Raw genomic sequence first — 23,269 nt, forward strand, 5'->3', positions numbered from 1 at the left:
AAAAGGGCTGCCAGATCTGAAGCCACACTCCCACTATGCTCCCTTAGATCTGATGACACATCTTAAAAGAAAACTGACCTGATTTGAATATAGATCAATCGTAGATCACGCTCCCATGATCGACGATTGATCACGCTCCCACGATCGACTGCTCTGATACCATGTTGGAGGATGGATGAGAAGCACCGAACCTTGGGTAGAGGAAGAGAGAGAGAGAGAGAGAGAGAGAGAGAGAGAGAGAGAGAGAGAGAGAGAGAGAGAGAGAGAGACGGCTGCACAGAAAGTAAACTTCGTATTCCTTTAGGGCAGCTACTCTCTATGTTAAATAGAGAGAAGCCAAAAAGAAGAAATTACATCTAAGTCCATTATTAAATAAAATTTCAAATAACCTCTAATTTAATAAGGCTTAAACTTAAAACCACCTATTCTCAACAATTACAATAAAGCTAAAAACATAAAAGAGTGGGTTGAAGCTATGAAAATAAAATTAGATGCATTACACACGGCTCATACCTGGGCAATTCAACCTCTCCCCAAGGAAAAGAAGACTCTGGGGTGTAGATGGGTCTTTAAAATCAAAACAAAAAGTGACGGATCCCTAAAAAGATATAAAACAAGATTAGTTGCAAAATGATACTCTCAGGAATATGAAATATATTATGAGAAAACATTTGCCCTAGTAGCCCGTATGACCACAGTTAGGGCTCTAGTTGTAGTAGCATCCATTAGAAATGGCCTATATGTAATCCCCCCAAAATCTCAGACTTCTAACTTTTTAGGAAAAATTTGAAAGCCTTGTAATCACTCATTTATCAGAGTTTAAAATAGCAGTTCAACGAAAAAAGATGTTTAAAATAACAAGTCAACGGACCTTGGGTGCATTACGGGTAAACCTTTTCCGTTACACAGTAGATTTATAACTCCGTACATTCATTGAAATCAAATAGATTCAAAACAAGGTTTTATAGTTTATATGAAAAGTGGAATTTCAAAGAAACCCTTATACCAAAAATGTCATCAGGAGCGAAACGTTAGGGAAAGAGTCTCATCTTGATATCATCACGCCATCGTGCCATCGCTTGTTGTACCGACCTAATCATCACCGGTACTCATGAAACAGGGTCAGATCGATAAAAATCTAGTAGGTGCATAGATATAATAATTCATAATAAGACTAACACATGCGTAGTTTCATTCCTGATATGCAGTTTAGAAAAAGCAAAATGATCATGCTAACAAAATTCAGAACCAAACTAACATATATGTTGTCCCTTTCGCGGTGTGCAAGTCAAAATAAGTAAAATGAACATGATAACTTTGTTTCTATATTAGTTATCCTGAGGGTACATACAGGAAAAACGTAGAAACAACTAAGACTACCCGGGGGTTTATTATGCTATGTATTTTGATACCCCGGACAACTAGCTGAGTGCTCATCATCGTCTAATGGAGCTCTCTCACTACAACAAATTATGGATGCACTTCAACCTCTTCTCAAGGGGGCTATTTTCGGAGCCGCTATGTCAACCTCTTCTTCTCTCGGTAAGACCTCGTGGCTTTTAGATTCGGGTGCTTCATTTCACATGTCCCCAAGTATTAGTTCTTTTTCAAAATATTCAAACAGTCTTTTTCCATCCTTTGTTTCAACCGCGGATGGAACATCTCTTGAAGTAAAAGGAATTGGAAATTTTGAAAAACAAGGGTTCTTTGTTCCAAAAATTAGAATTATACCCAAATTAAACTTGAATTTGCTTTCAGTTTCTCAACTCTCGGATCATGGGTGTGATATAAAATTTTTATCTAACAATGTTGGATACATGATCGCCAATCTGGGTATAAAACCCACGAATAAAAAAAAATTATCGGACCCGAATGCTTAGTCGACTGCGTGCTTATGAAAGCACGCAACGGCAAAGGGGGAGGTTTCTCAAAACCTCCTTCCCCTCTGTTCTTCCATCCTCTCTCTCTCTCTACACTTTTTCTCTCCCCGACCCCCTCTCGTTTCTGCTCGCCGGAGATCTACCGCCACCGCCCCTTTTCCGTCTCCTCCCTATATCTCTCTCGGTTCTCTTGTTGTCGAGATTGGCGCAGGAGACCCCCTGACGACCCACCACCACCGACGACCTCCCATCCGGAAGCCCAGGTGCGCACCCCTCTGCCGCCTCCTCTTCCCCTTTTCTTTTCTTCTTTCTTCCGTCGACTGACAGGGGCAAAAGCCTCTGTTTGTCGGTCTTTTATGGCAGAGAATGGACGTCTGGCAGGGGCTTTAGCCCCTGCCACTTTGCCGATAGGTCGGCAGGGGTAAAACCCCTGCCATCTGTGAAAAGGGTTCTGGCAAGGGGGTTTTGAGGCCCCTTCTTGCCCTTTTTATTTCACTAGGGAGGGTCGAGACCCCTCCTTGTCTCTTCTTTATTCACAGGGAGGGTCGAGCCCTCCCTGTCTCCTTTTTGTTACGCAGGGGAGGGTTCAACCCTCCTTGCCTCTGTTTGTTGTGGGGAAGGGCTCGAGCCCTCCCTACCTTCGAGCTACGTAGGGGAGGGATGCTTGTTTGCGTGTTCATCAGGCTGCCTATTTGCGTATTCGGCAGGCAGGGGCGAAGCCCCCTGCCTCCCCCTTTGTGGCTAGCGGGCAAGGGCCTCGCTCCTGCCTCTTTGCTCTTTCGGCAGGCAGGGCGAAGCCTCCCTCGTTGTCTTCTTCAGGCAGGGGTGCAGCCCCCTACCTCCCTGTTTCTTGCTGACAGCAGGTTAGTAGGGGCTCACAGCCCCTGCTTCTTACACTTAAAACAGGTTTGCAAAGGCACGCTGCCTCTGCCTCTTTCACAACAGAACAGAGGCAGTGCCCCTGTCTTCTTTACCTTCCTGATTGAGATAGCATGTTGACATCTCGCTTTTGCAGCTCGTATGACGGATCTCGCTCGCGCACCGTGACCTGAGCCATCAATCGCTTACACCCGCAAACGCCAGCAAGCTCGCAACTCCCCATGGTAGGGGAAGATTGCACGGAGGACTTGGACAATTGAATTGAGTTCAATTAACTAAAAAGGATAATTAAATAAATATATATGCATATATGTATTTATACGAGTACACATTTAACTCTAGAACGCGGTTTCACGATCCTTATCCTTTACTTTCTGTCATGTCTTTATTTTGCCGTCGCGCTTTGCGCTCAGGCTCCTGCTTTTGCAAATGTTTCGTTACTGCCTTGCCATTGCAGATGACACTCAGGTTTTCGCTCATTGCATATGTTATAAAGGCATCCTTGTGGAGGATACAAGGGGAAATTATCGCTCTCCCTCTTGCGATTAAAGTTGAGTCGGGGGCTTAACGATACATCCTCGTCTAAGGAGAGGGATCCCTAGCAGGGATCTTGGCTTTTTGAGTGAGCAGTCTTGCAAAGTAGACTTGACAATTTACAGAGCTGCACAAATGCATCAAAGACTGCCCAAATCGAAGTATTTGGAAGGATGTGATTGGCTGGTTCTATTCGTTTATTCGACATATCTCGGGTAACCTCGAATTGGGGCTTGAGCGAACTTCTTAGCGAGGGGTTCTGTTGAGAAACCCGTATCCTGTCTATCGAGGCCGGTATCGAGTCATGCGAGGTATGTAGATACCACGATAGCGGATGAGATTCTAGAAAATCGTATACCAAATGTTGGTACAAGCTGTTGGCTGTTTCAAAAGATAAAGAATGTCAAAAGTAAAGTTTGAGAAACATTATATCTTTGTGAAACACTTTTGTTGAGGCTCTTATTGAGCAACTATACCCCTTTCATCCTAGAGTACTTGTAGTCGTGTACTACATGATAGTACTGCGATGATCGGATGAGACAGTCGTGCGACCTCAAACAGTGCTAAATGCACAATGTTGTAAACACATAAAAATGAGATCGCCTTCACAGGTAAGATGCTCATTTGGTCAAAAGACCAGAACATATAGAATGAGTCGTCAATTAATTTACCCTTGACGCACTCATTCACTTCTTTTAGTCTGTCAAGAGAGAGGATGGATCAGTGCGAAACTCCATTGGACAGGTTGTTAACAATCACCCCACGGGCAAAGATCCGGCCTCCCCAGTCATTAGAGTTAGGGAAAGGAACTACCAGACATTATCCTAGGTGGTAGATCCCATGGACTTCTGTAGAAGTTGGATGTATCCGTTGCCAAGTACCTGCCTTTGGAGAATCCTCTCTCGGCTAAAGCCATCCCCTTAGGAGCGTACTCAACTAGCTATTCGGGTTATTGAAAATACATAGAATAACAGACGCCCGAACTAGTCTCAGTTGTTTCTACGATTTGTCTGCACGTACCCGCAAGCCAGTAATATCGAAACATAAAGTCTGTTCACACTAGTTGATAGGTCATGAGACTTGCTTGTTGCGTGGTAGTTCACAACCTATGTCACAGGAATTCGGCTAGCAGGGTGTCGCACCCGCATCGACGCGACGCTACGTGGGTGCAGGTGCGGGTGCGGCACCGGGTGCGGTCAACCCGACCTTGGGTGCGTTGACCGTACCCAGGGTCATTTTGATCCAATTTTCAGATAAAAGATCCTTCCCCACAAAACAATCACGCGCCTTCTTGTGCACAAACACCACCACATTCATCAAAGAAAACCCTAATGAACAAAAAAAAAATCGAGACCCACACCCCAACAAAAAAGAAAGAGAAAACATTCACCAAACGGATTGCCCAAACCCAAGAAAGAGAAGAAACAAAAAAGAGCCCCATCGACGACCAATCCGTCGATACGACACAAAAAACAATAGAAAAAACTCACGGATCGGGAACCAAGAACTTACTGTAGGGTCGGTACTATGCCAGAGGGATGCTTAGAGAGATCGACCGGCTGGCTACCTTCTAGTTCCTGATCGGACATCTTCCCCGACCTCAGATCACCCACTCTCTGCTCATCAACCGCCGATCGCACCCAAAGAAAACCCAAGAAATAAGGATCCCCAATTTCTCCTCATCGACGAACGATTCCGGTGAAAAAGATTCGTCCGACGACGGGAAATTCGTGGGATAGTTCGAGATCGAGGAGGGAAAAATTTGAATTCGATGGGTTTTATAGAGGGAGAGCGAGGGAAGACGATCACTTATATATACAAGAGAGAGAGAGAGAGGGTTTTGTTTGTTCGGTATAAGAGAGAGAGAGACGTGGGAGAGAGAGAGAGAGGGGTTTACTATCTTCCCAAGGCTTTGTATTTATACTGCCTGACCGGCTCGACCCGTAACCCTAAAACAGATGCCCACCGGCTATCCCCGGTTGGCGGTGGGTGGTGTTCTGGGTGGGTACCGTAGTACATACACGTATAGAACATTCCGCCCCCGACATCCGAAACCGATTAATCGGGTTCGGTAGCCAGAATCGGATCCAATTAATGATCGGATTGGCGTTCGGTATTTAGTTTTGCATTCATACCCGAATCCAAAATTCGATCAAAACCCTTAAGTATCGGATTTTAAGCTAATTGGATCAGGAGGAAACCCCCCTCCCATCATTAACCCCAAATTGACTGGCCTTTGGTTGGTAAAACACGGATGTTAGTGTGTCGCACCCAAGATCTGAAGGACTATATATATATATATATATATATATATATATATATATATATATATATATATATATATATATATATATATATATGTTTTTTTTTTACCGCACCCCCGCACCCATGTTTTTTGGAAGTGCCGCATCCCCGCACCCGCACCCATGTGACATAGTTCACAACTTACGATCAAATGAATCATCATGCTGCATTTTGACAGTTGCACTGCTTACCTGCTTTGAACTGCTTACTTGTTTTGAACTGCTTACATGTTTAACTGCATATGAATTAAATGTACTTAATTCAGTTTCCTGTAGTCTCTCTTGTGCACCTACTAGTTTTTCACGAAACTAACTCATTCTATGGGTACAGGTGATGATTAGGTATACCACGGGTGATGTCGCGATTGCAATATGGCTTCAAGACTTTCTTTTTCTGCTCTTAGCTCGCGTTCTGGATGTTTTTGTGTTTTATAACGGATTTTCCTTGGGATATCCGAATTTTGTACTATTTGAAAACTTCTTTTAATGAAAGTGGTTTTTCCAAGTGTTTTGCAAGTAACATGGATTGTGAGTTTTGGTTCTTTTGGCTAACGGGCTCAAAGTTGTCAGCTTGCCTTTCTGAATTTGACAAAACAATAGTCTTCTGCTGATTTTATAAGCAAACTCTGAAAGGAAAGAGATTTTTTCTACTCTCTTGCTTGTTTTCTGAAAGGTTCGCAAGTTTGAAATTTTGGGGCGTTACACCGGGAGGTTGATTGGGGAAGGCTCTAGGAAAGGTGATCTTTACTATATCGATTCCCTTCAAATTCCAAAGAACTCATTTTGTAATGTTGTCCAACAAAAAGATATTAGTGTATGGCACAAGAGACTTGGACATCCAAATGTTGTAAAAATTTCTCATTTACCTTTTGTTAAAAATCTATGTAAAAGTGATTTCACTTGTAATGATTGTACTTTTTGGAAAATGAAAAAATTACCTTTTGGTCAAAGATCTATGTTTAGAACAAGACATTTTGAAATTATATATTCAGATGTATGGGGATCGACACCTGTTTTATTAAAAGGGGATTTTGCATATTATGTCATTTTTGTTGACGACTACACGAGATAATGCTGGATATTTTTTCTTAAGCACAAATATGAAGTTTTTTTGACTTTTAAAACCTATCATACGATGATTAAAAATCAATTTAATGGAAATCTAAAATTTTTTAGAACAGACTCTGGTGGAGAATACCTTTCAAGTGAATTAAAAAATTATCTTGAAAGTCATAGTATTCTCCACCAAAGATCCTGTCCAAAAACCCCTCAACAAAATGAATTAACCGAAAGAAAGCATAGACACATAATAGAGACCACTCGAACTCTACTTATTTCTCAAAACATCCCAAAAAGTTTTTGGGCCGAAGTTGCCTTAGCGTCTATCTATCTGATAAATCGGCTACCTTCTAAAAATTTGAATAATATCTCGCCTTTTGAAATGTTGTATACCAAAGAACCCGACTATAGTCGGTCGAGAATTTTTGGTTGTAAATGTTTTGTCCTTACTGACAAGAACAACAAGCTTTCACCAAAAGCCATTGCATGTGCCTTTCTTGGATATTCCGAAACCCAAAAAGGGTTTCAATGTTATGATATCAAGAATGATAAGTTATATGATTCCAGAAATATGAGTTTTCTGGAAAATATTAGCGGTTTTGAGAGAAGTGAACCTTATAAAGAAAATATGGATTACTCCTTTTTATTTGAGTTGTTAGCACAAGATGATGATGGTGATGATGAACTCACTCATAATGATGCTAATGATAAAGAAGATGAAGAAAATATTTCCTCCCATCCACCTATCTTCCAATCTAGTGATGAAGGGGCATCAAGAGATCCTCTAACATATACCCATAGAGATAGAAACAATTTTAGAATGCAATTGAAAAATACAGTGGACCTAGTAGCTCCAATTCAACAAATGATGAAAACCTACGGAGAATTGAGAGAAGTATAAAGATGCCCTCTAGGTTCATCTCATATGATTCCTTTACACCTAAACATAGAGCTTGTCTTAGCGCCATTCATTTCTATATAGAACCCAGAAACTTCGAAGAAGCCAAAAAGAATGATGAATGACTGAAAGCAATGGAATGTGAGCTTTCAGCTCTCAACAAGGCAAAAACTTGGGAATTTCAAGATCTCCCTAAGGGTAAGAAAGCAATAGGGTGTAGATGAGTATTTAAGGTGAAAACTAAGAACGATGGATCTCTTGAGAGATATAAAGCTCGGTTGGTTGCAAAGGAATATAGTCAAGAATACGAGATTGACTATGAAAAAATGTTTGCTCTTGTGGCCCGCATGGTCACTGTCTGATGTCTCATCACTGTTGCCTCAATTAACAAATGGAACATCTATCAAATGGATGTTAAAAACGCCTTTTCAAATGGTGATTTAAATGAAGAGGTATATATGGATGCTCCGCCAGAAATGGAGACTCCCAAAGAAAAAGTGTTTCGTCTTCGAAAAACACTTTATGGTTTAAAGCAAGCCCCCAAGGCTTGGTACGATAGATTTAATTCTGTAATGTTAGAAAATGGTTTCTCATCCTATTTCACTGACACTGCTTTATTCGTTAGAAAAACCAATGCAAGGATTATTATTCTTCTTCAGTATGTAGATGATATGCTAATAACCGGAAGTGATACTAAAGGTGTTAGAAGCATAAAATCAATTTTAAAGGATAGATTCGAGATGTCTGATTTGGGATTTCTAACTTATTTTTTGGGTATTGAAGTAGCATACTCTCATAGAGGGTATTTTTTATCTCAAACTAAGATTGCCTCTAAGATTATTAACAGGTCAGGTATTACGGATGATAAGATTTTTAAAACTTCTGCTATAGTAGGAGCCAAAATGAAGATTGATGATGGCATCCCTCTTTCTGATCTCACCCCTTACAGGCAGCTTGTGGGATCATTGATGTATCTCAGTATTACTAGACCAGATATCTTTCATGCAGTCCATACTGCAAGTCAGTTCCAACATACACCAACATCAGTTCACATGAGTGTCATCTTGCGGATCATAAGATACATAAAGGGTACACTAAATAAGGGAGTATTCCTATCTTCTTCTTCTTAATTAAAATTAATTGGTTATACTGACTCTGATTGGGGAGGTGACTCAAATAACTGTCACTCCACTACTGTTTTTTGTGTGTTTTTAGGAGACTCGCTAATTTCATGGAGATGTAAGAAGCAACAAAAAGTGTATTTTCTCAACTGAAGCTGAATATCAAGCCATGAAAACTACTACCATCACTGATGGCTTGACTCCAATCAATGGAGCCATCGATTGCTGAAACATTTGTGAATTTTAACACTGCACAAGAGGCTTGGGAGGCAGTACGTGATGCCTACTCCAAGAAATCGAACGTGGCCAAGAAGTATGATATCAAAGAAAATATTCGGAGACGTAAACAAGAAGGAATACTCCTTAGTGTCTACTACAATGAGCTAAGAAAGTTATGGGATGAACTTGGCTTCTTTGTGAAGGTTCAATGTGTTGTATGTATGAAGGAAAGAAAAGAAGAATTAGAAGAAAGAGTATTAGACTTCTTTATGGGCTTGGATGGAGAGTTTGAACATATTAACTCCAGTCTTGTGTTAGAAAGTGTGCGGAAAGGTATAACAAGAATGCTTAATGCATTCATATGGTCCAATGAATGGACAAGCACAAACCCACAATTGAGAATATAGAAATAGTCCACTAAGGGACAATACAAGAAGCCTTCAAAGAGGCAACACATAAAAAATATATGAACTTTATTGAATGAGAGCTTGAAAAGCCTTAAAAATACATAGGGTAGAGACCCCTATTTATACAAGAAATGAGGGCTGAAAAAGGGGAGCCATTGGGGGCTCCCCATAGAGACGTTGGGAGCCCCCAACGACTCTATGTGGGGCCCCTTATGCGTGAATCCCTATTCAAAAGAAAAAACAAAATAAAAGTACCAAAAAGAATTATTTAAATAAAATAGTTGTTTCTAAAAACAACTATGTAAAATGACAAAAATACCCCTCTCGGGTATATATATATATATATATATATATATATATATATATATTAACACCCCCCCTCAAACTTTACGGGGAGATGACCGAAAGTTTGCGAAGTAGGAAAATCAGACGAAGAGCTTTAGTGAAGAAGTTTGAGTCTTCAAAGAAATAATTCACTTTCACAATAAGCAAAACTAGGATCACTATCCAAAGGCTTCTTCACCCCTCCATTGATGAAGCCTAATTTCTTCCTTGCACCAATTGACATCTTCACGACCATACCTAGGTAGATAGCCCTCCACTTGAGGATTTATGCCCACTCGATGATTCCTCTACATTAACACTTCCTTTCTCACCCGGATTAGTCATCTTAGGTTAGCCACTATCTTCTCACCCCTTTTCAACTATATTTGATACCTATACATGTATCTATAGCACTGGTACATACTTAGGGCCTTAACCACATACAGTTTTAGAGGTTTAGGACATCTTTCATGGCTGCCACCAACCAATACATCTCAAAAAATCCATCCATCTTCAGTATCATACTATAAATAGAAAAACACAAACTGAATCCGAATCTGACTCTTGAAATAATAACCAGAATCCCGCTTCAAGAGGCAGTTTCGGTGGGATTTGTGTTTATCAAAATTATATTTTCACTGTACAAACAAAGCATGGAAACTTCCAAAAGGGCAGTGCACCCTTGTTGCACCTGCATCACACCCGCATCGGTGTGGGTGTGATACTTGGACGAATTCCAGTGTCAGGTGCGGTCAGCTGCACCAAGGTCCATTTCTGTCTGAAACTGGACTTGGTTTTCCCTAACCGAGCTCAGTTTTATTTAATATTATATTTATAAATATGTACACACATACATATCCACACACACACACACACACACACATATATATATATATATATATATATATATATATATATATATATATATATATATATATATATATATATATATATATATAGGATAAGCCTGTGGTACACACACCATATGGTATCAGTGAGACAAAACTCAGGCGCAAGTTGTTTTGACTCAATCTGGCACCATAGATGTGATCTACGTGTTTTATTTAGTGGGGATCACACTCTTCACACCCACACTTATGTGACATAGGTTGCAAGCGGTTGAGTGGTTAGCACTAGCTGTTTATGTGTTGTGCTGAGGCATCTCATTTTCAAACCCAATTCTGAGTAACTTTTTGATGCAGTAACTAAAATCCGACTCGATTCTCTTGTGATCCTGAATCCGACTCAGAATCTGATCGGATTCCAAACCGAGTCCGATTAGATTTTCTAATCGAATTGGATTTTCTACCAAACCCGAGTAAACGGATTTGGGTCAGTCAGATATCCAACCCAAATCCAAACCCAAGCCGTTTACATCCCTATCTACAACTTAAGTGATAGGAAAGGATGACAACTATGTTTTCAGTTCTGATCATGATTGTAATGGATTTGGGACCGAAATGGAGCCTGATATACTATCAGAATAAAATGTAGAATGCAATTTTGTTACTAATTTATTATATATGTATGCATGTGCGTACAACTCTGCTGCTAAAATGTAACATAGTACGTGAACATTTTCAAGTAGGTCATACCATATGTATAGGTTTATCACGGCTTATTTACATTTTAGTGCAATCTAGAACATCCTATTTTATCTGGTTCTGAAATATATAGTAATATTTAATTTATTGATCTAAGCATCATTCATGATTAATGAACCATGTTAAACCCATTTTATGACCTTATCTATGGGTAATAATGTTTTTTCTTAACCTTTGTACATTTTTGGAGACAATGTTCAACTATTCTCTCTCTCTCTCTCTCCTTGGTAATTGTAACATTTGCTATTTGGATATAGGACTGTAGATGGCTCTTAGGCAGATAGTTCCTCTTATATGTGTGTGTGTGTGTGTGCTTTGCATTTTGAACATTTGCTGTTTGGATTTACAACTCGATGGCTATTAAGCAGGCAATTCAGAAGGTGAGAAATGCCATGTTCAGTAGCACTAGCTTGGTGGCGGAATCTCAACCCAATCCATCCTACTCATCCCAATCAGGGACATCCTTGTCAGCTGATAAGTTGCATCCACATTCTAAATGTCAGTTAAGATGCTATATAGCACATTTGCAATCCATGTTACTGTGCTTATTTGTAGTGTGTTTCATCAATAGGTTTGGTGCCTCATCTGCGAAAGAAACGGGGACCTACTCGAGCCTTGGATGTATTGATGTTGCTGAAAGGTCAAAAGATTAAAATACTTTGCAACAAGCATGGGCAAGCAGTTGGTGATAATGCAAATAAACTATCAAGTTTCATGGGCACATTAGCGCGCAATGGGCACATTGCACCTCTTACGTTCAAAGATTGGCGGATGATGCCGCAGAAACATAAGGATGAAATGTGGCATAGTGTTTTGGTATAGATAACAAGTTTTTTGTCTCTACTTTTAACTTTTCTTGTTTTTGCTTATGTGATTGCAACATGCTTGTGAGTTTCATGTATTGCAGGACAAATTTGAAATTGACAGTTGTATGAGGCGTTGGGTCATGATGTCTTTGTCAAAGAAATGGAAAAATTGGAAGTCGACACTTAAGAAAGAGCATTACGACAATCATGAGACAGATGAGCAGCGATTGGCAGACTGTGATGAACGGATTTTGCCTGACCAATGGGCTGTCCTTGTACGCTTTTGGAGCTCCGAAGAGGGAATGGTACGTGTTCAGAATATTGAAGATGAAATAGTAAGCTTTGATGCAATTTTTTTGATACTTGAGATATGAGTTGTGTTTGTTCCACATTTTAGAAGCTGAGCAATAGAAACAAGGCCAATCGTGCAAGGCAAATTTGTATTCATACTACAGGCACAAAGAGCTTTGCACGTATACGTGAGGAGGAGGTAACTAATGGTTCTCTTTTTTGGGTAGCATTGCATTTAAACTTGACTCGATAAATGGTCAAAATGAAGCTATGCTGATCAATTTTACCTTCTTTCATGAGGATAGATATACCGAATAGGAGATGGATTAGAGCCTAGCAGAGTTGACTTTTTCATAAAGACCCATAAGAAGAAGAGTGGAGGATTTGTGAATGCTAGGGCAAGTGAAATAATTGTAAGCTTTATGACCCCAAGTTTTTTAAGTCATTATACGTTTTAGTTATGATGATTTTTATATTTATAAATTAAGACTTGGGCTTATGTGCAGGCTGAGTTCAACAAACTGTCGTCTGAACTCCCAGTGGGATCATGGGACAAGACAAGCCAAGATGACATCTTTTCCCAAGTCATGGGAGTAGATCGACATGGCCGTGTACGAACTTATGGACTGGGTCCTGTCCCATCTGATTTTGGGGATTCAACTCTGACCCCAGACCGGGCTGAATCTGCAAGGGAAGCTGCTAGATCTGCTATAAGAGCAGCAATTGCAGAACAAAAGACAAGTATTCTACAAAGGCAGATGGAAGAAATGTGGGAAGAGAATCAACGGTTGTGGCAAGAGAATGAAAAAATGAAACAGCATGCAGAAAAAAAGACAAGTATTCTACAAAGGCAGATGGAAGAAATGTGGGAAGAGAATCAACGGTTGTGGAAAGAGAATGAAAAAATGAAACAGCAGTTGCAAAAGATGATGGATATTTTGAGGAATGCCTAATATGGCAGCCCCACGCTTAAAAGGTAAATTCACAAAATACATGTATATTTGAATATCGACTGATCAGACATGCTTGCTGTATAACTTGTTTCTTGCTTATTTGTTTTGGGGAATGGATGACTGGTGTAATCGAGGATATATTCCAGTTATTGATCACACTACCAGCCTACCAGTTATTGACTGGTGTAGTTTTCTCACGTATTTCTATTGATTGCAGAAACTAGTTTTGGGTTTCTCTCTATTTGCATTAGTGGGTGTATAGGCGTGTTAATATACTGTGTTGGTATGTCGAATAAAACATCTAGAATCTTTGATTTGTTTGGAAATCCTCTTCTAGAAGCATTTCTCTTTGCCATTTCCCTTGATCTTGGATCTTCTTGTTGCACATCGGCTATCTCATTTCTCTGCTGTAACAGTCTATTTAATAAAACTTGTGGTATAAAAGATTCAAATATATGTTGGTTTTAGAAATAAACTTTGTCTGGTGATATTTTCTATTTTGATTTTGATTTTTCTTTTTCTTCTAAATGATTATTGTTAGTATTTTTTGCTTAATTTTGCAAAGAACAGTTTTTTTTTTGGTAACTGAATTGAAGTCTAGAATCCAATTTATGGCCCTTTATTCACTTGGTTAAAGCAGGTGGGAGATGTTCCTGGTGGGCAGGGGTGGGGTACTCGGATGTTTTACATCTTCAAAGAGCGGTTGGTGAGAGAATGGTTTCAGGTCTATAAGTGGAACACGTCCGTGAATCCATCCTCAATTACCCTCCATGGTGTCTTCCTTTGTTATAAAAAAAGGTGACAATAAGCTTTTAAATATAGAAAGTTAATGATAAAATATCTGCAAATTGAAGATGATTATCGATCCGATAATGTCTTGTTAAAATAAAGCCTAATAAATCTCTCCTCCAACCAGTAAATCATGCAAGTTATCTCCGTCTAATCCTTCTCTTTTCTTTAATCCAATTTACCCATAATTTGGCTGTTCTACATGATAGAACTTGACTTTCAAATTCAATGGGGGCACGTTTGGATGGTGAGAAAGTGATTCACGTTATTACGGAAATAAGTGCTTTCTCATGAGCTTGACCTGACCCGATCTAAAACCAACTCATAGGCCCATCCAAAACTAAGACCCGGGTCTGTCAAATCTAATTGGCCTAAACCAAACCAAACCTGTTCCACTAAATGGGTTGTGCTAGGTCTGACTACATGAAAAGATCACGTTGCCTTAGGTTCCCGGTTATAGATCCATATCATTTGCATTGGGTCAGATATGATTTGTTTCATAATGTCATTTCTTTTCCTTGTATGACCTGCACCTGAGCACATGTTTGTTTAGTGGGTTTCAGGGTGTACCTAAGCGGGTCAGATATCAGATCCGTGGACAACCATGCATATTGAACTGAAACCAAGTTGGTTTTGACTAAATGAACATAAGGTCTTGCATACTGACGTATGTCAAAGTCCATATCCCACTAGATTAATCCATATTGAACATATTTTAAGTAATTTGTTGATCATTGCTTCACTCTAAGGGTGCAAATGTCTCGGTATGGTATCCGATTTGATTCTGGCTTATTATTTTCGATCCTTCAAGTAAGATCTGAATGTGCATTTGGGTCCGACAGGGATTTGCTTAAATGGGTTGTTTCTAGATTCACATCTGCATTTTAGGTTGGAGCTAATTTGGATTCAGATAAAAAATCTGATCCAATTGTGCTTTTTTACATGTAATAAACATGCTTTTGATATGCTTTTATCTGATCTAGGACTTCTACATACAATTCGGATCTTGATTCAATATTAGATTTTTGGGTCTTTTTAGATTCGGATCATGTGCACAAAATTCTGAATTTCTGTTTTAAATTCAGATCAGGCAGGATCTGGAACATATCCAATCAACGCCGGGACAGTCACACTAGTTGTCAGCAGGGGTGTCATGGGACCGAACCCAGATCTGATTTGAGATGCTGGTACCAGGTTCGGACCCTGGCCCAATCGGACCCACTATAAGAAAAACCATACCCGAATCCTATAACGATTATGTGAATCACAGACGTGGACCACACTTAGTCAAATAATATTTTTTTATCCTTTTTTACGTTGAAAAGATATGTATCTTAGTCGGAACTCAGGTCGGGCCGGGGTCTGGCATGAAAATTCACAAACCATACTCGGCTCTATATATTAATTGGACCCTTTGATTCTGACCCGGATTCTAAGCGAACCTCATTATAGGATTTGGTAGGGGTCGATTTCAGGTTAAACCCGACCCATTGTTATTATGGTGTTGACCGGTAGAATGTACGTGGAAGGGTTAAAGGAGAAAGAGGGACGATTTTGGAAACACCGAAGAAGGGAGGACCCGGAGGAGGGATCCTTTTTGTTTTGACTAAAAAAGATAGGGATGATTTTGGAAAAACCCAAAAAAGTAAGAAGCGGGGAAGCGGCCCATCGCAGCGAAACCCCTCTTCCGTCGCTGCTTCTCCCTTTTCCCGCAATCCCACCAAAAGGGAGCAGCGCTCTCTCTTTGGGAGCTGCAGATCTGCACTCTCCCCGCCGCCCGTTTTGCAGGTTTTCTCGATTTCCCCCTCCCCACTTTCTTTCTTTCTTATCCTCTGCAGTTTTTGTGGGTTTTCCTCCTCTCCAAAGTGGGTGTTTTTCTGTAAATCGAGTTGTTGGGGATCCGTCGTTTTGAGGAAGAAATATGGTTTTGGGTACAGTTCGTGTTGGTGATGATCTCTCTCTCTCTCTCTCTCTCTCTCTCTCTCTCTCTCTCTCTCTCTCTCTCTCTCTTGCTGTTCATGGTTTTCGATTTCCTACAAATGAAAGACGGGTACTTGTTACTAATCCATTTTCCCAGGAACCACGTGGCAGGTATCGTTATACTGTGTTAGTCATGCTGAACCCTTCGTCCTTATCCCAATATCGGTCCCCAACACCCTTCTATTTCTTAATTTCTGATTAGATTTCTTCATATTCACATTGCCCTTTTTCTTTTTCTTCACAAGAATTGAACGTCGTTCTGTAGGAGAAATAATAGGCTTAGTTATCGTTGATAACTTTTGTCTAAAAGGATCAGTTATCAACGATAAGTTATTTGTTTGTGTAGTATTTCTATTGTGCTAAATGCCTCTACATCTCCCTGTACATGCGCCGTCTTTGTGCGTTAATCCCAAGTCAGTCGATACTCTCTTCAGGGATATTTTGCTACTACTTTTGATACACGTAGCCTTTGATTGGTACAATAGTATGGTTGTTCTGTTACGAGAGCTGGTCGACTTGCTTATGAGAGTTCGATGATGATCTTCGTTATGAACGCGTATCGGGGTGTTTGATTTCGATAATTTCGATGTCTACTTTTAGATTCGATTGAATGTCAAATTATGTTATATTTCAATGTTCTAATCCTCACGAGTTCTGAGACGAACCAGTTTCTACTGCTTCTTCACAAGTCCCTCATCCATGAACCTTTTTGTGCAATAACTTATGTGCTTATGAAGTAGATAGAGTTCATTTTGCATTTCAGTTTTTCTTTTTATATGATTACTAACTGCAGCATTTTAGTTTTAGGTGGTCTGATGGCCCGTAAGAAGCGCTGCCTACAAACCTCACCTTTGAGTGCTGGCGCTTGCACAGTTCCTTGTCCTAAATCCAGCTACCAGAGCAGGGTTACCAGAGCACAATCACGTGCCAATGCAGTAGGGCATGTTGAGCCATGCTTCTTGACTGATAGCATGCCGCCTAGGAAGAAGGGTCGTGCGGAGGCAGGTCCTTTCCCCCTCCCAAGTGCAAAAGGAAGTGAGGACTGCATTAGATCGGAGATCGCTGGAGATGCTATGAGGACCAAGGTCATGGATGAAACATTGACACATGAAACTCGGTCCGTAGATGCTACCTCAAGCTCATCTGGTGGGCCCTCTTATGGTCACAGTGTGGAAGCTGGTGGTGATGATAGTGTTGTTGATGTGGCTGATCATGATGATGATGTTAATGATGATAGCAAGGCCAGTTCTGATGGCAACGATAGTAATTACTGTGGTAATGAGGATAATGCTGATGCTTTATCGATTGCTTTCCCTACCCGCCAAGAGCCTTCAACAATGAGTAAAATGGTAACACCTTGCTTGCTTTTCCATCCAACACTAGAACAAAGAAGTCGTTTAGTGGCATTCTGTTGCTTCTATCAAGTCAACGAGCCACTATGTGTACGTAAAAAAGGATGCTTTTCTGAAACTGCTGCTATTAATGCTGAAAAAAATTTACGTTGGATTTTAAAAGTGCTTTATAAAAACCATATCTATTGTTAAGTCGTTAGAGTTTAGAGGATATGAATGCTTTGAACCTCACCGAGGACATGGCATTGGATAGAAATGATTGGAGGAGAAGGATTCATGTGGAAGACCCATAATGATTTTCTTTTTTGGTTCATATCGCCGACCCCAATTGTTTTGGGATAAAGGCGTAGTTGTTGTTGTTGTTGTCATATTTCTTGGACATACTTTTCATTTGCAAGTCTGCACTGGACACAACATTATACAAGTCTACTTGTCCACAAGGTTCACAAATGTTGAATTAGTCTCTTGCTTCGTAGGATGAAGCATTGAAGCCATGGTTATGTAGTTTTTTCCTTTCAAAATCTAAAAACTTTGGGTGATGTTGGTTCATTCTTGTCATTGTACCATTGGTGAAACCTAGCTTTATCTTAACCATAAAAATTCTAATGAGTACAGATCGTGCCTTGTAATGTTTCTTGTTAAATTTGACATCCTTGAGGTTCTTCATGATCATCTTTTAGGGTGGGCTTTTGCCTTGAAGTAGCCAATCTGCTTTCACTACCAGTTAGTAGATAATAAAAAAAATTATAACTACATTGTATTGCTTTGGTAAACATGAAACTTATTAAATGTATAAAAAAAATTGGTATCTGCCATCACAAACAGACCCTTCAAAGATGCACCTCCTTTCTGAGGATGTTTGATACATGCATGTGTGTACCACATGCAAATTATTTATTTACACACACACACACACACAAGGAAATACCTGCTGAGGATTACCAAGTTACAATATTGACATTTATTGAGATAAACAAGCTAGGTTATCCTTATGGTGATAAACAAGCTATATTGCTTTGGATTGATATGCTTGGAATTGGAACAATAATTATCATACTTCTACCACTCACCTACGTTATTGGAGAGGAAGACATTTTTCAGTTCTGGTCATTATTGTGATGGCTTTTGGATTAAAATGAGCCTGATCTACTATTATAATTATTAAATTGTAGAAAGCAAATTATTAGTATATGTGTATGTAAGTGTGTATTAGTTTGGTGCTAATATGTGTATAATTTAAACTAGTGCATGCACAGTCTCAAGTAGGTCTTACCATATGCATGGGTTTATCGCGACTTATTTACAGTTAAATGCTATCTGAAATATCCTCGTCTTTTTCTGAAATACATGGTATTATTTAAATATATTGACTTAAAGCATCTTGTATACCTAATTTTATGTATATATGTACTTGGCATTTCAAACATTTGTTGTTTGAATTACTGACTAAATGGCTCTCAAACAGACAGTTCTAGAGGCGTCCAATGTGATTTCTGATAACACTAACTTGGTGGAGGAATCTCAACCTAGTCCACTCCACTTGTCCCAAACAGTAACACCCTTGTCAGCTGATAAATTGCAGGCACATTCTAAAGGTATAGTTTAGATGCCATGTCTCACATTTGCAGTGCATGTTTCTATGCTTATTTATAGTTTTGTTTTTTAATTTATGTTTTTTCATGAATAGATTTGGCTTTTAATCCACGAAGGAAGCGAGGCCCTACTCGAGCCTTGGATGTACTGATGTTACCAAAAGGTCAAAAGATTAAAATAATATGCAACAAACTTGGGCAAGCAGTTGGTGATAATGCAAATAAACTATCAAGTTTCATGGGCACATTAGCACGTAATGGGTGCATTTCTCCACTTAATTACAAAGATTGGAGGATGATGCCACAAATATATAAGAATGAGATGTGGCAAGCTATTCTGGTATAGATAGCAAGCTTTTTGTCTTCAGTTTTAACCTTTTTTTTTTATCATATGATTATGCATGATTTTGAGTTTCATTTAATGCAGGAAAAGTTTGAAATTGACTATTGTATGAGGCGTTGGGTTATGATGTCTTTGTCAACAAAATGGAAAAATTGGAAGTCTAAACTTAAGAAAGAGCATTATGACAATCATGAGACGGATGAGCAGCGATTGGCAGACTGTGATGAACGGGTTTTGCCGTACCAATGGGAGGCCCTCGTACGCTTTTGGAGCTCTGATGAGGGAGTGGTATGTGCTGAGAATATTTTAGTTGAAATGGTAAGTTTTGATGTAATTTTCACATGCTTGGAGGTATGATAGTTTGTGTTTGTTCCACATTTTAGAAGCTGAGCAAGAGAAACAAGGCCAATCGTGCAAAGCAAATTTGTCTTCACACTACAGGCACAAAGAGCTATGCACGTATACGTGAGGAGGAGGTAACTAATGGTTCGTTCTCATATTTTGTTAGCATTGCATGTAATTTCATTCCACTAAATGGTGAAGATGAAACTAATCAATTTTTACTTTCTTTCATGAGGATAGAAGGCTCAAATAGGAGACGGATCAGAGCCTAGCAAAGTTGAGTTTTTCATAAAGACCCATAAGAAGAAGAGTGGAGAATTTGTGAATGCTAGGACAAGTGAAATAATTGTAAGCTTTATGACCCTGTGTTTCTCATCTCCTTTTTTATTTGTTATAAACTTTAGTTGCAGTTCATATTTTTAAATTAAGGCTTGACCTTATCCGCAGGCTGAGTTCAACAAACTGTTGTCTGAGCTTCCAGTGGGATCACAGGACAAGACAGCCCATGAAAACATCTTCTCTGAAGTTATGGGAGGAGATCAGCGTGGCCGTGTACTAACATATGGACTGGGTCCTGTCCCATCTGATTTTCGGGGTCAAACCCCAAGCCATGCTGAATCTGCAAGGGAAGCTGCTAGGTCTGCAATAAGAGCAGCTATTGCAGAACAACGGATAAATGATCTACAGAGGCAGATGAAAGAAATGTGGCAAGAAAACCAACAGCTGCGGCAAGAGAATGAAAAAATGAAACAGCAGATACAAAAGATGATGGATATCTTGACGAATGCCCTGTAAGGCAGCCGCTTTGCTTAAAAGGTAAACTTGCAAAATATATGTATATGAGAATACCAAATGATCAGACATGGTTGTGGTATAACTCATTGGTTGTTTGTTTGTTTTGGGGTATGGATGCTTGCTGTTCAGGATTATTCCAGTTATTGAGCCATTACCAATCTATATTTTATCGTGCTTTTGTATATTTTATTATGTAGATATTTAGTTTTTTCATATATTGCAATTGACTATGGAACCTATTCTTGGGGTTCCCTGTATTTTCGTTAGTGGTTGTATACATGTGTATTTTACTGTGTTCGCGTGTCTGAAAATCCTTCATAGGTCTAAAGTCTTTCAAATCCTCTTCTAAAGGCATTTTTCTTGTCATTTCCCCTTGATTTTGTTGTTGATTTTAGTTAAAGTGTTAGTCTGGTGAAACCTTCCTTTCATTGTCTGTTTAGTAAAACTTGTGGTATAAAACATTCAGATTTATGTTTCTGGTTTTAGAAATAAAGTGTCTGGTGAAACTGTCTTGACGTTTCTTTTTTCTTCCCAAACATTATTGTTAGTACATTTTTTACTTAATCTTGTGAAAAACCATTTGTTGTGTTTGAATTTAAGACTAGAATCTTTATGGTCCTTAGTGCAATTGATTGGACAACGGTGTAGATCAAGAGTTCATCTCTTGAATCCTAACTATGAATTGAACACTCACCATCTGCTGTTGGGGCCCACAGCTCAGAAGCCATACTGGAAAGATGGAGGCTGTTCAGGTGCAGCAGCACATAAAAAATGTGCAATGTGATTGCACCTGATCTGGCCTCCAAAACTTGCTCTAGATTCATACTTTCCATGTCAAACAACGTCAAAGTACTATTGGTTTCTGTTTTTTTCCATGTCATCTTTTATCTTATCTGATAGCATCTAGAAAGACAAACTAATAAATGGTTATTCTATTGAGGGTATGCATCTGACCTTAGTCTCACATTTTCTTCTGCAACTTATATTCCATGGATTTGTGTGATTGCTATCCTGATTAAAGCCAGAGCGTGGTATACATGTGCGAGTAAGGGAGACTGAAAGAGGGTCACATTCGCTCTTAATTAAACTACCACCAGAATTAATGCTTGAGAGTAGGTCTTAAAGTACATCTTGATCGACTATCATTTAATACATAGGTCTGTTGCAACGTTGCTTTTCAAGAGTTCCTGAGATGGCTAAGCGGACTTTGTGGTTTTTAAAAAACCACAACGCTTTGTGGTTTTTAAAAAACGTGGCTGTCCAAGAAACTGGTTAAGTGTGGATTGTGACTTGGCCAAAAATGGGCGGGTGGCATTAACTTTTATAAAGGCAATTATGAAGATCATGCCTTACAAGGAGATTTTGGAGACCTTCCAATGTCTACATATTTTAAGATCGTATTAAATTAAGATATTTGAAATCTTTTTCTGTAATACTTAGATCCTTTAAATCATGATTTGCTTTGATATTTTCATACATTGTTTGGATCACATGTTCTTAGTTTATCTGCCAAGAATACTTGATAGTTAAATGTATTAAGATTTTGGGTTTTTTCCAAATCCATCCCTCCCTTATAAGCTAAAGGCAACTCTGTCCTTGCTTTATGGCTAATTCCAAAAGATTCACTACAAGGATGAGGGGTCAATAACGGCGATGTTTCTTGCCGCTATAGGTATATAACGACGACAAATAATGGCCGTCAATTTTTGGCCTTAGTTGAGTAATAACAAAGACATTTATAGGTTGTCGTTAACATGTGACTCAACACTGGCAACGAATCTCACCGGAACTGGTAACACCATTAGCGGTGACTCACCCTATAACGATGCCTTATCTACAATAGTGATATTTTTGTGTTGTCATTATAGCATGTAATTGGGAGAATCAATTCACTGTTATAGTTTATAACGGCAAGAAATCATCGTTTTAGGCTATGACAGTGTCCATTACGTCGTTGTTATAGGTTGTAACGGTGACAGTGTTAAAGCCTATAACTGTGACACAAAAATATCATCGTAATAGGCATTAAACTTGCAAAAATAAAATTTTATATTAGTTTTTTTTTTTTTACATTACATTAAAAAAAAGTGAAAATACAATTCAAATATACACTTCAAACATCCTCAAACATGCATTCATTGAAATATAAACATATACTTCTCTAACCTCCTCAAAACATTCAAATATAAAGATACACTTCAAAAAAACAAACACATTTTTTCAATCTCCTCAAATATTCATCTTCTCCAACCCTTTCATGCATTCAACGTCGTCAAACATACATTCAAATATAAACATACACTTCAAAAAATAAACACACTTCTCCAACCTCCTCAAACATTCAGGCTCTTCAACCCCCTCAAACATTGAACTTCAAATATACATTCAAATATAAACATACACTTCAAAATACAAACACACTTCTCCAACCTCCTCAAACATTCATCCTCTCAAACTTTCTCAAACATTCAACTTCAAACATACATTCAAATATAAACATACACTTTAAAAAATAAACACACTTTTCCAACCTTCACAAACATTCATCCTCTCCAACCCCCTCAAACATTCAACTTCAAATATATATTCCAATATAAACATACACTTCAAAAACAAACATACATCATCTTCAAATGCCTCCTTACATCATCTCTAAACGTACGACAAACACATTTCAAGAATGACTACAAATCTAACAATTCAATTATGACAATATTAATGATGATAATAGCAGTATAAGAATTCAGTATGACAATTTACAAATATTTTAATCACAATACGATTGAAGGCACGATAAT

General features: G+C 39.0%; 2 protein-coding genes across 2 annotated transcripts in view; both read left to right on the plus strand.

Moving 5' to 3' along the window:
* The window catches only part of LOC149813366 (uncharacterized), a 37,911-nt gene extending 24,307 nt beyond the window's left edge, over window positions 1-13,604 (plus strand). Inside the window, exons 3-8 of the mRNA XM_089991261.1 lie at window positions 11,594-11,726; window positions 11,800-12,044; window positions 12,136-12,339; window positions 12,432-12,524; window positions 12,631-12,738; window positions 12,832-13,604. Coding sequence (XP_089847387.1) covers window positions 11,594-11,726; window positions 11,800-12,044; window positions 12,136-12,339; window positions 12,432-12,524; window positions 12,631-12,738; window positions 12,832-13,278 — 1,230 coding nt within the window. The 3' untranslated portion in view covers window positions 13,279-13,604. The remainder of the gene's footprint in view (window positions 1-11,593; window positions 11,727-11,799; window positions 12,045-12,135; window positions 12,340-12,431; window positions 12,525-12,630; window positions 12,739-12,831) is intronic.
* Window positions 13,605-15,765: 2,161 nt separating this feature from the next.
* On the plus strand, window positions 15,766-20,707 carry LOC149813367 (uncharacterized). Its single transcript, XM_089990777.1, has 8 exons — window positions 15,766-15,855; window positions 16,855-17,396; window positions 18,865-18,994; window positions 19,087-19,331; window positions 19,419-19,622; window positions 19,718-19,810; window positions 19,917-20,024; window positions 20,124-20,707. The coding sequence occupies exons 2-8, from the start codon at window positions 16,863-16,865 to the stop codon at window positions 20,469-20,471; spliced, it is 1,662 nt and encodes a 553-aa protein (XP_089846903.1). The 5' UTR covers window positions 15,766-15,855; window positions 16,855-16,862; the 3' UTR covers window positions 20,472-20,707.
* Window positions 20,708-23,269: the final 2,562 nt, after the last annotated feature.

Source organism: Nuphar pumila, chromosome 16 (assembly GCF_984573655.1).
Source record: "Nuphar pumila chromosome 16, dmNupPumi1.hap1.1, whole genome shotgun sequence".
In the NCBI taxonomy this organism is placed as follows: Eukaryota; Viridiplantae; Streptophyta; class Magnoliopsida; order Nymphaeales; family Nymphaeaceae; genus Nuphar; species Nuphar pumila.

Coding starts and splice junctions, on each gene's coding strand:
- LOC149813367 (XM_089990777.1), top strand. CDS start 16,863: ATGGCCCGTAAGAAGCGCTGCCTACAAACCTCACCTTTGAGTGCTGGC. Junction 19,623..19,717: donor GGAGCTCTGATGAGGGAGTG/GTATGTGCTGAG, acceptor TCCACATTTTAG/AAGCTGAGCAAGAGAAACAA. Junction 20,025..20,123: donor CTAGGACAAGTGAAATAATT/GTAAGCTTTATG, acceptor CCTTATCCGCAG/GCTGAGTTCAACAAACTGTT.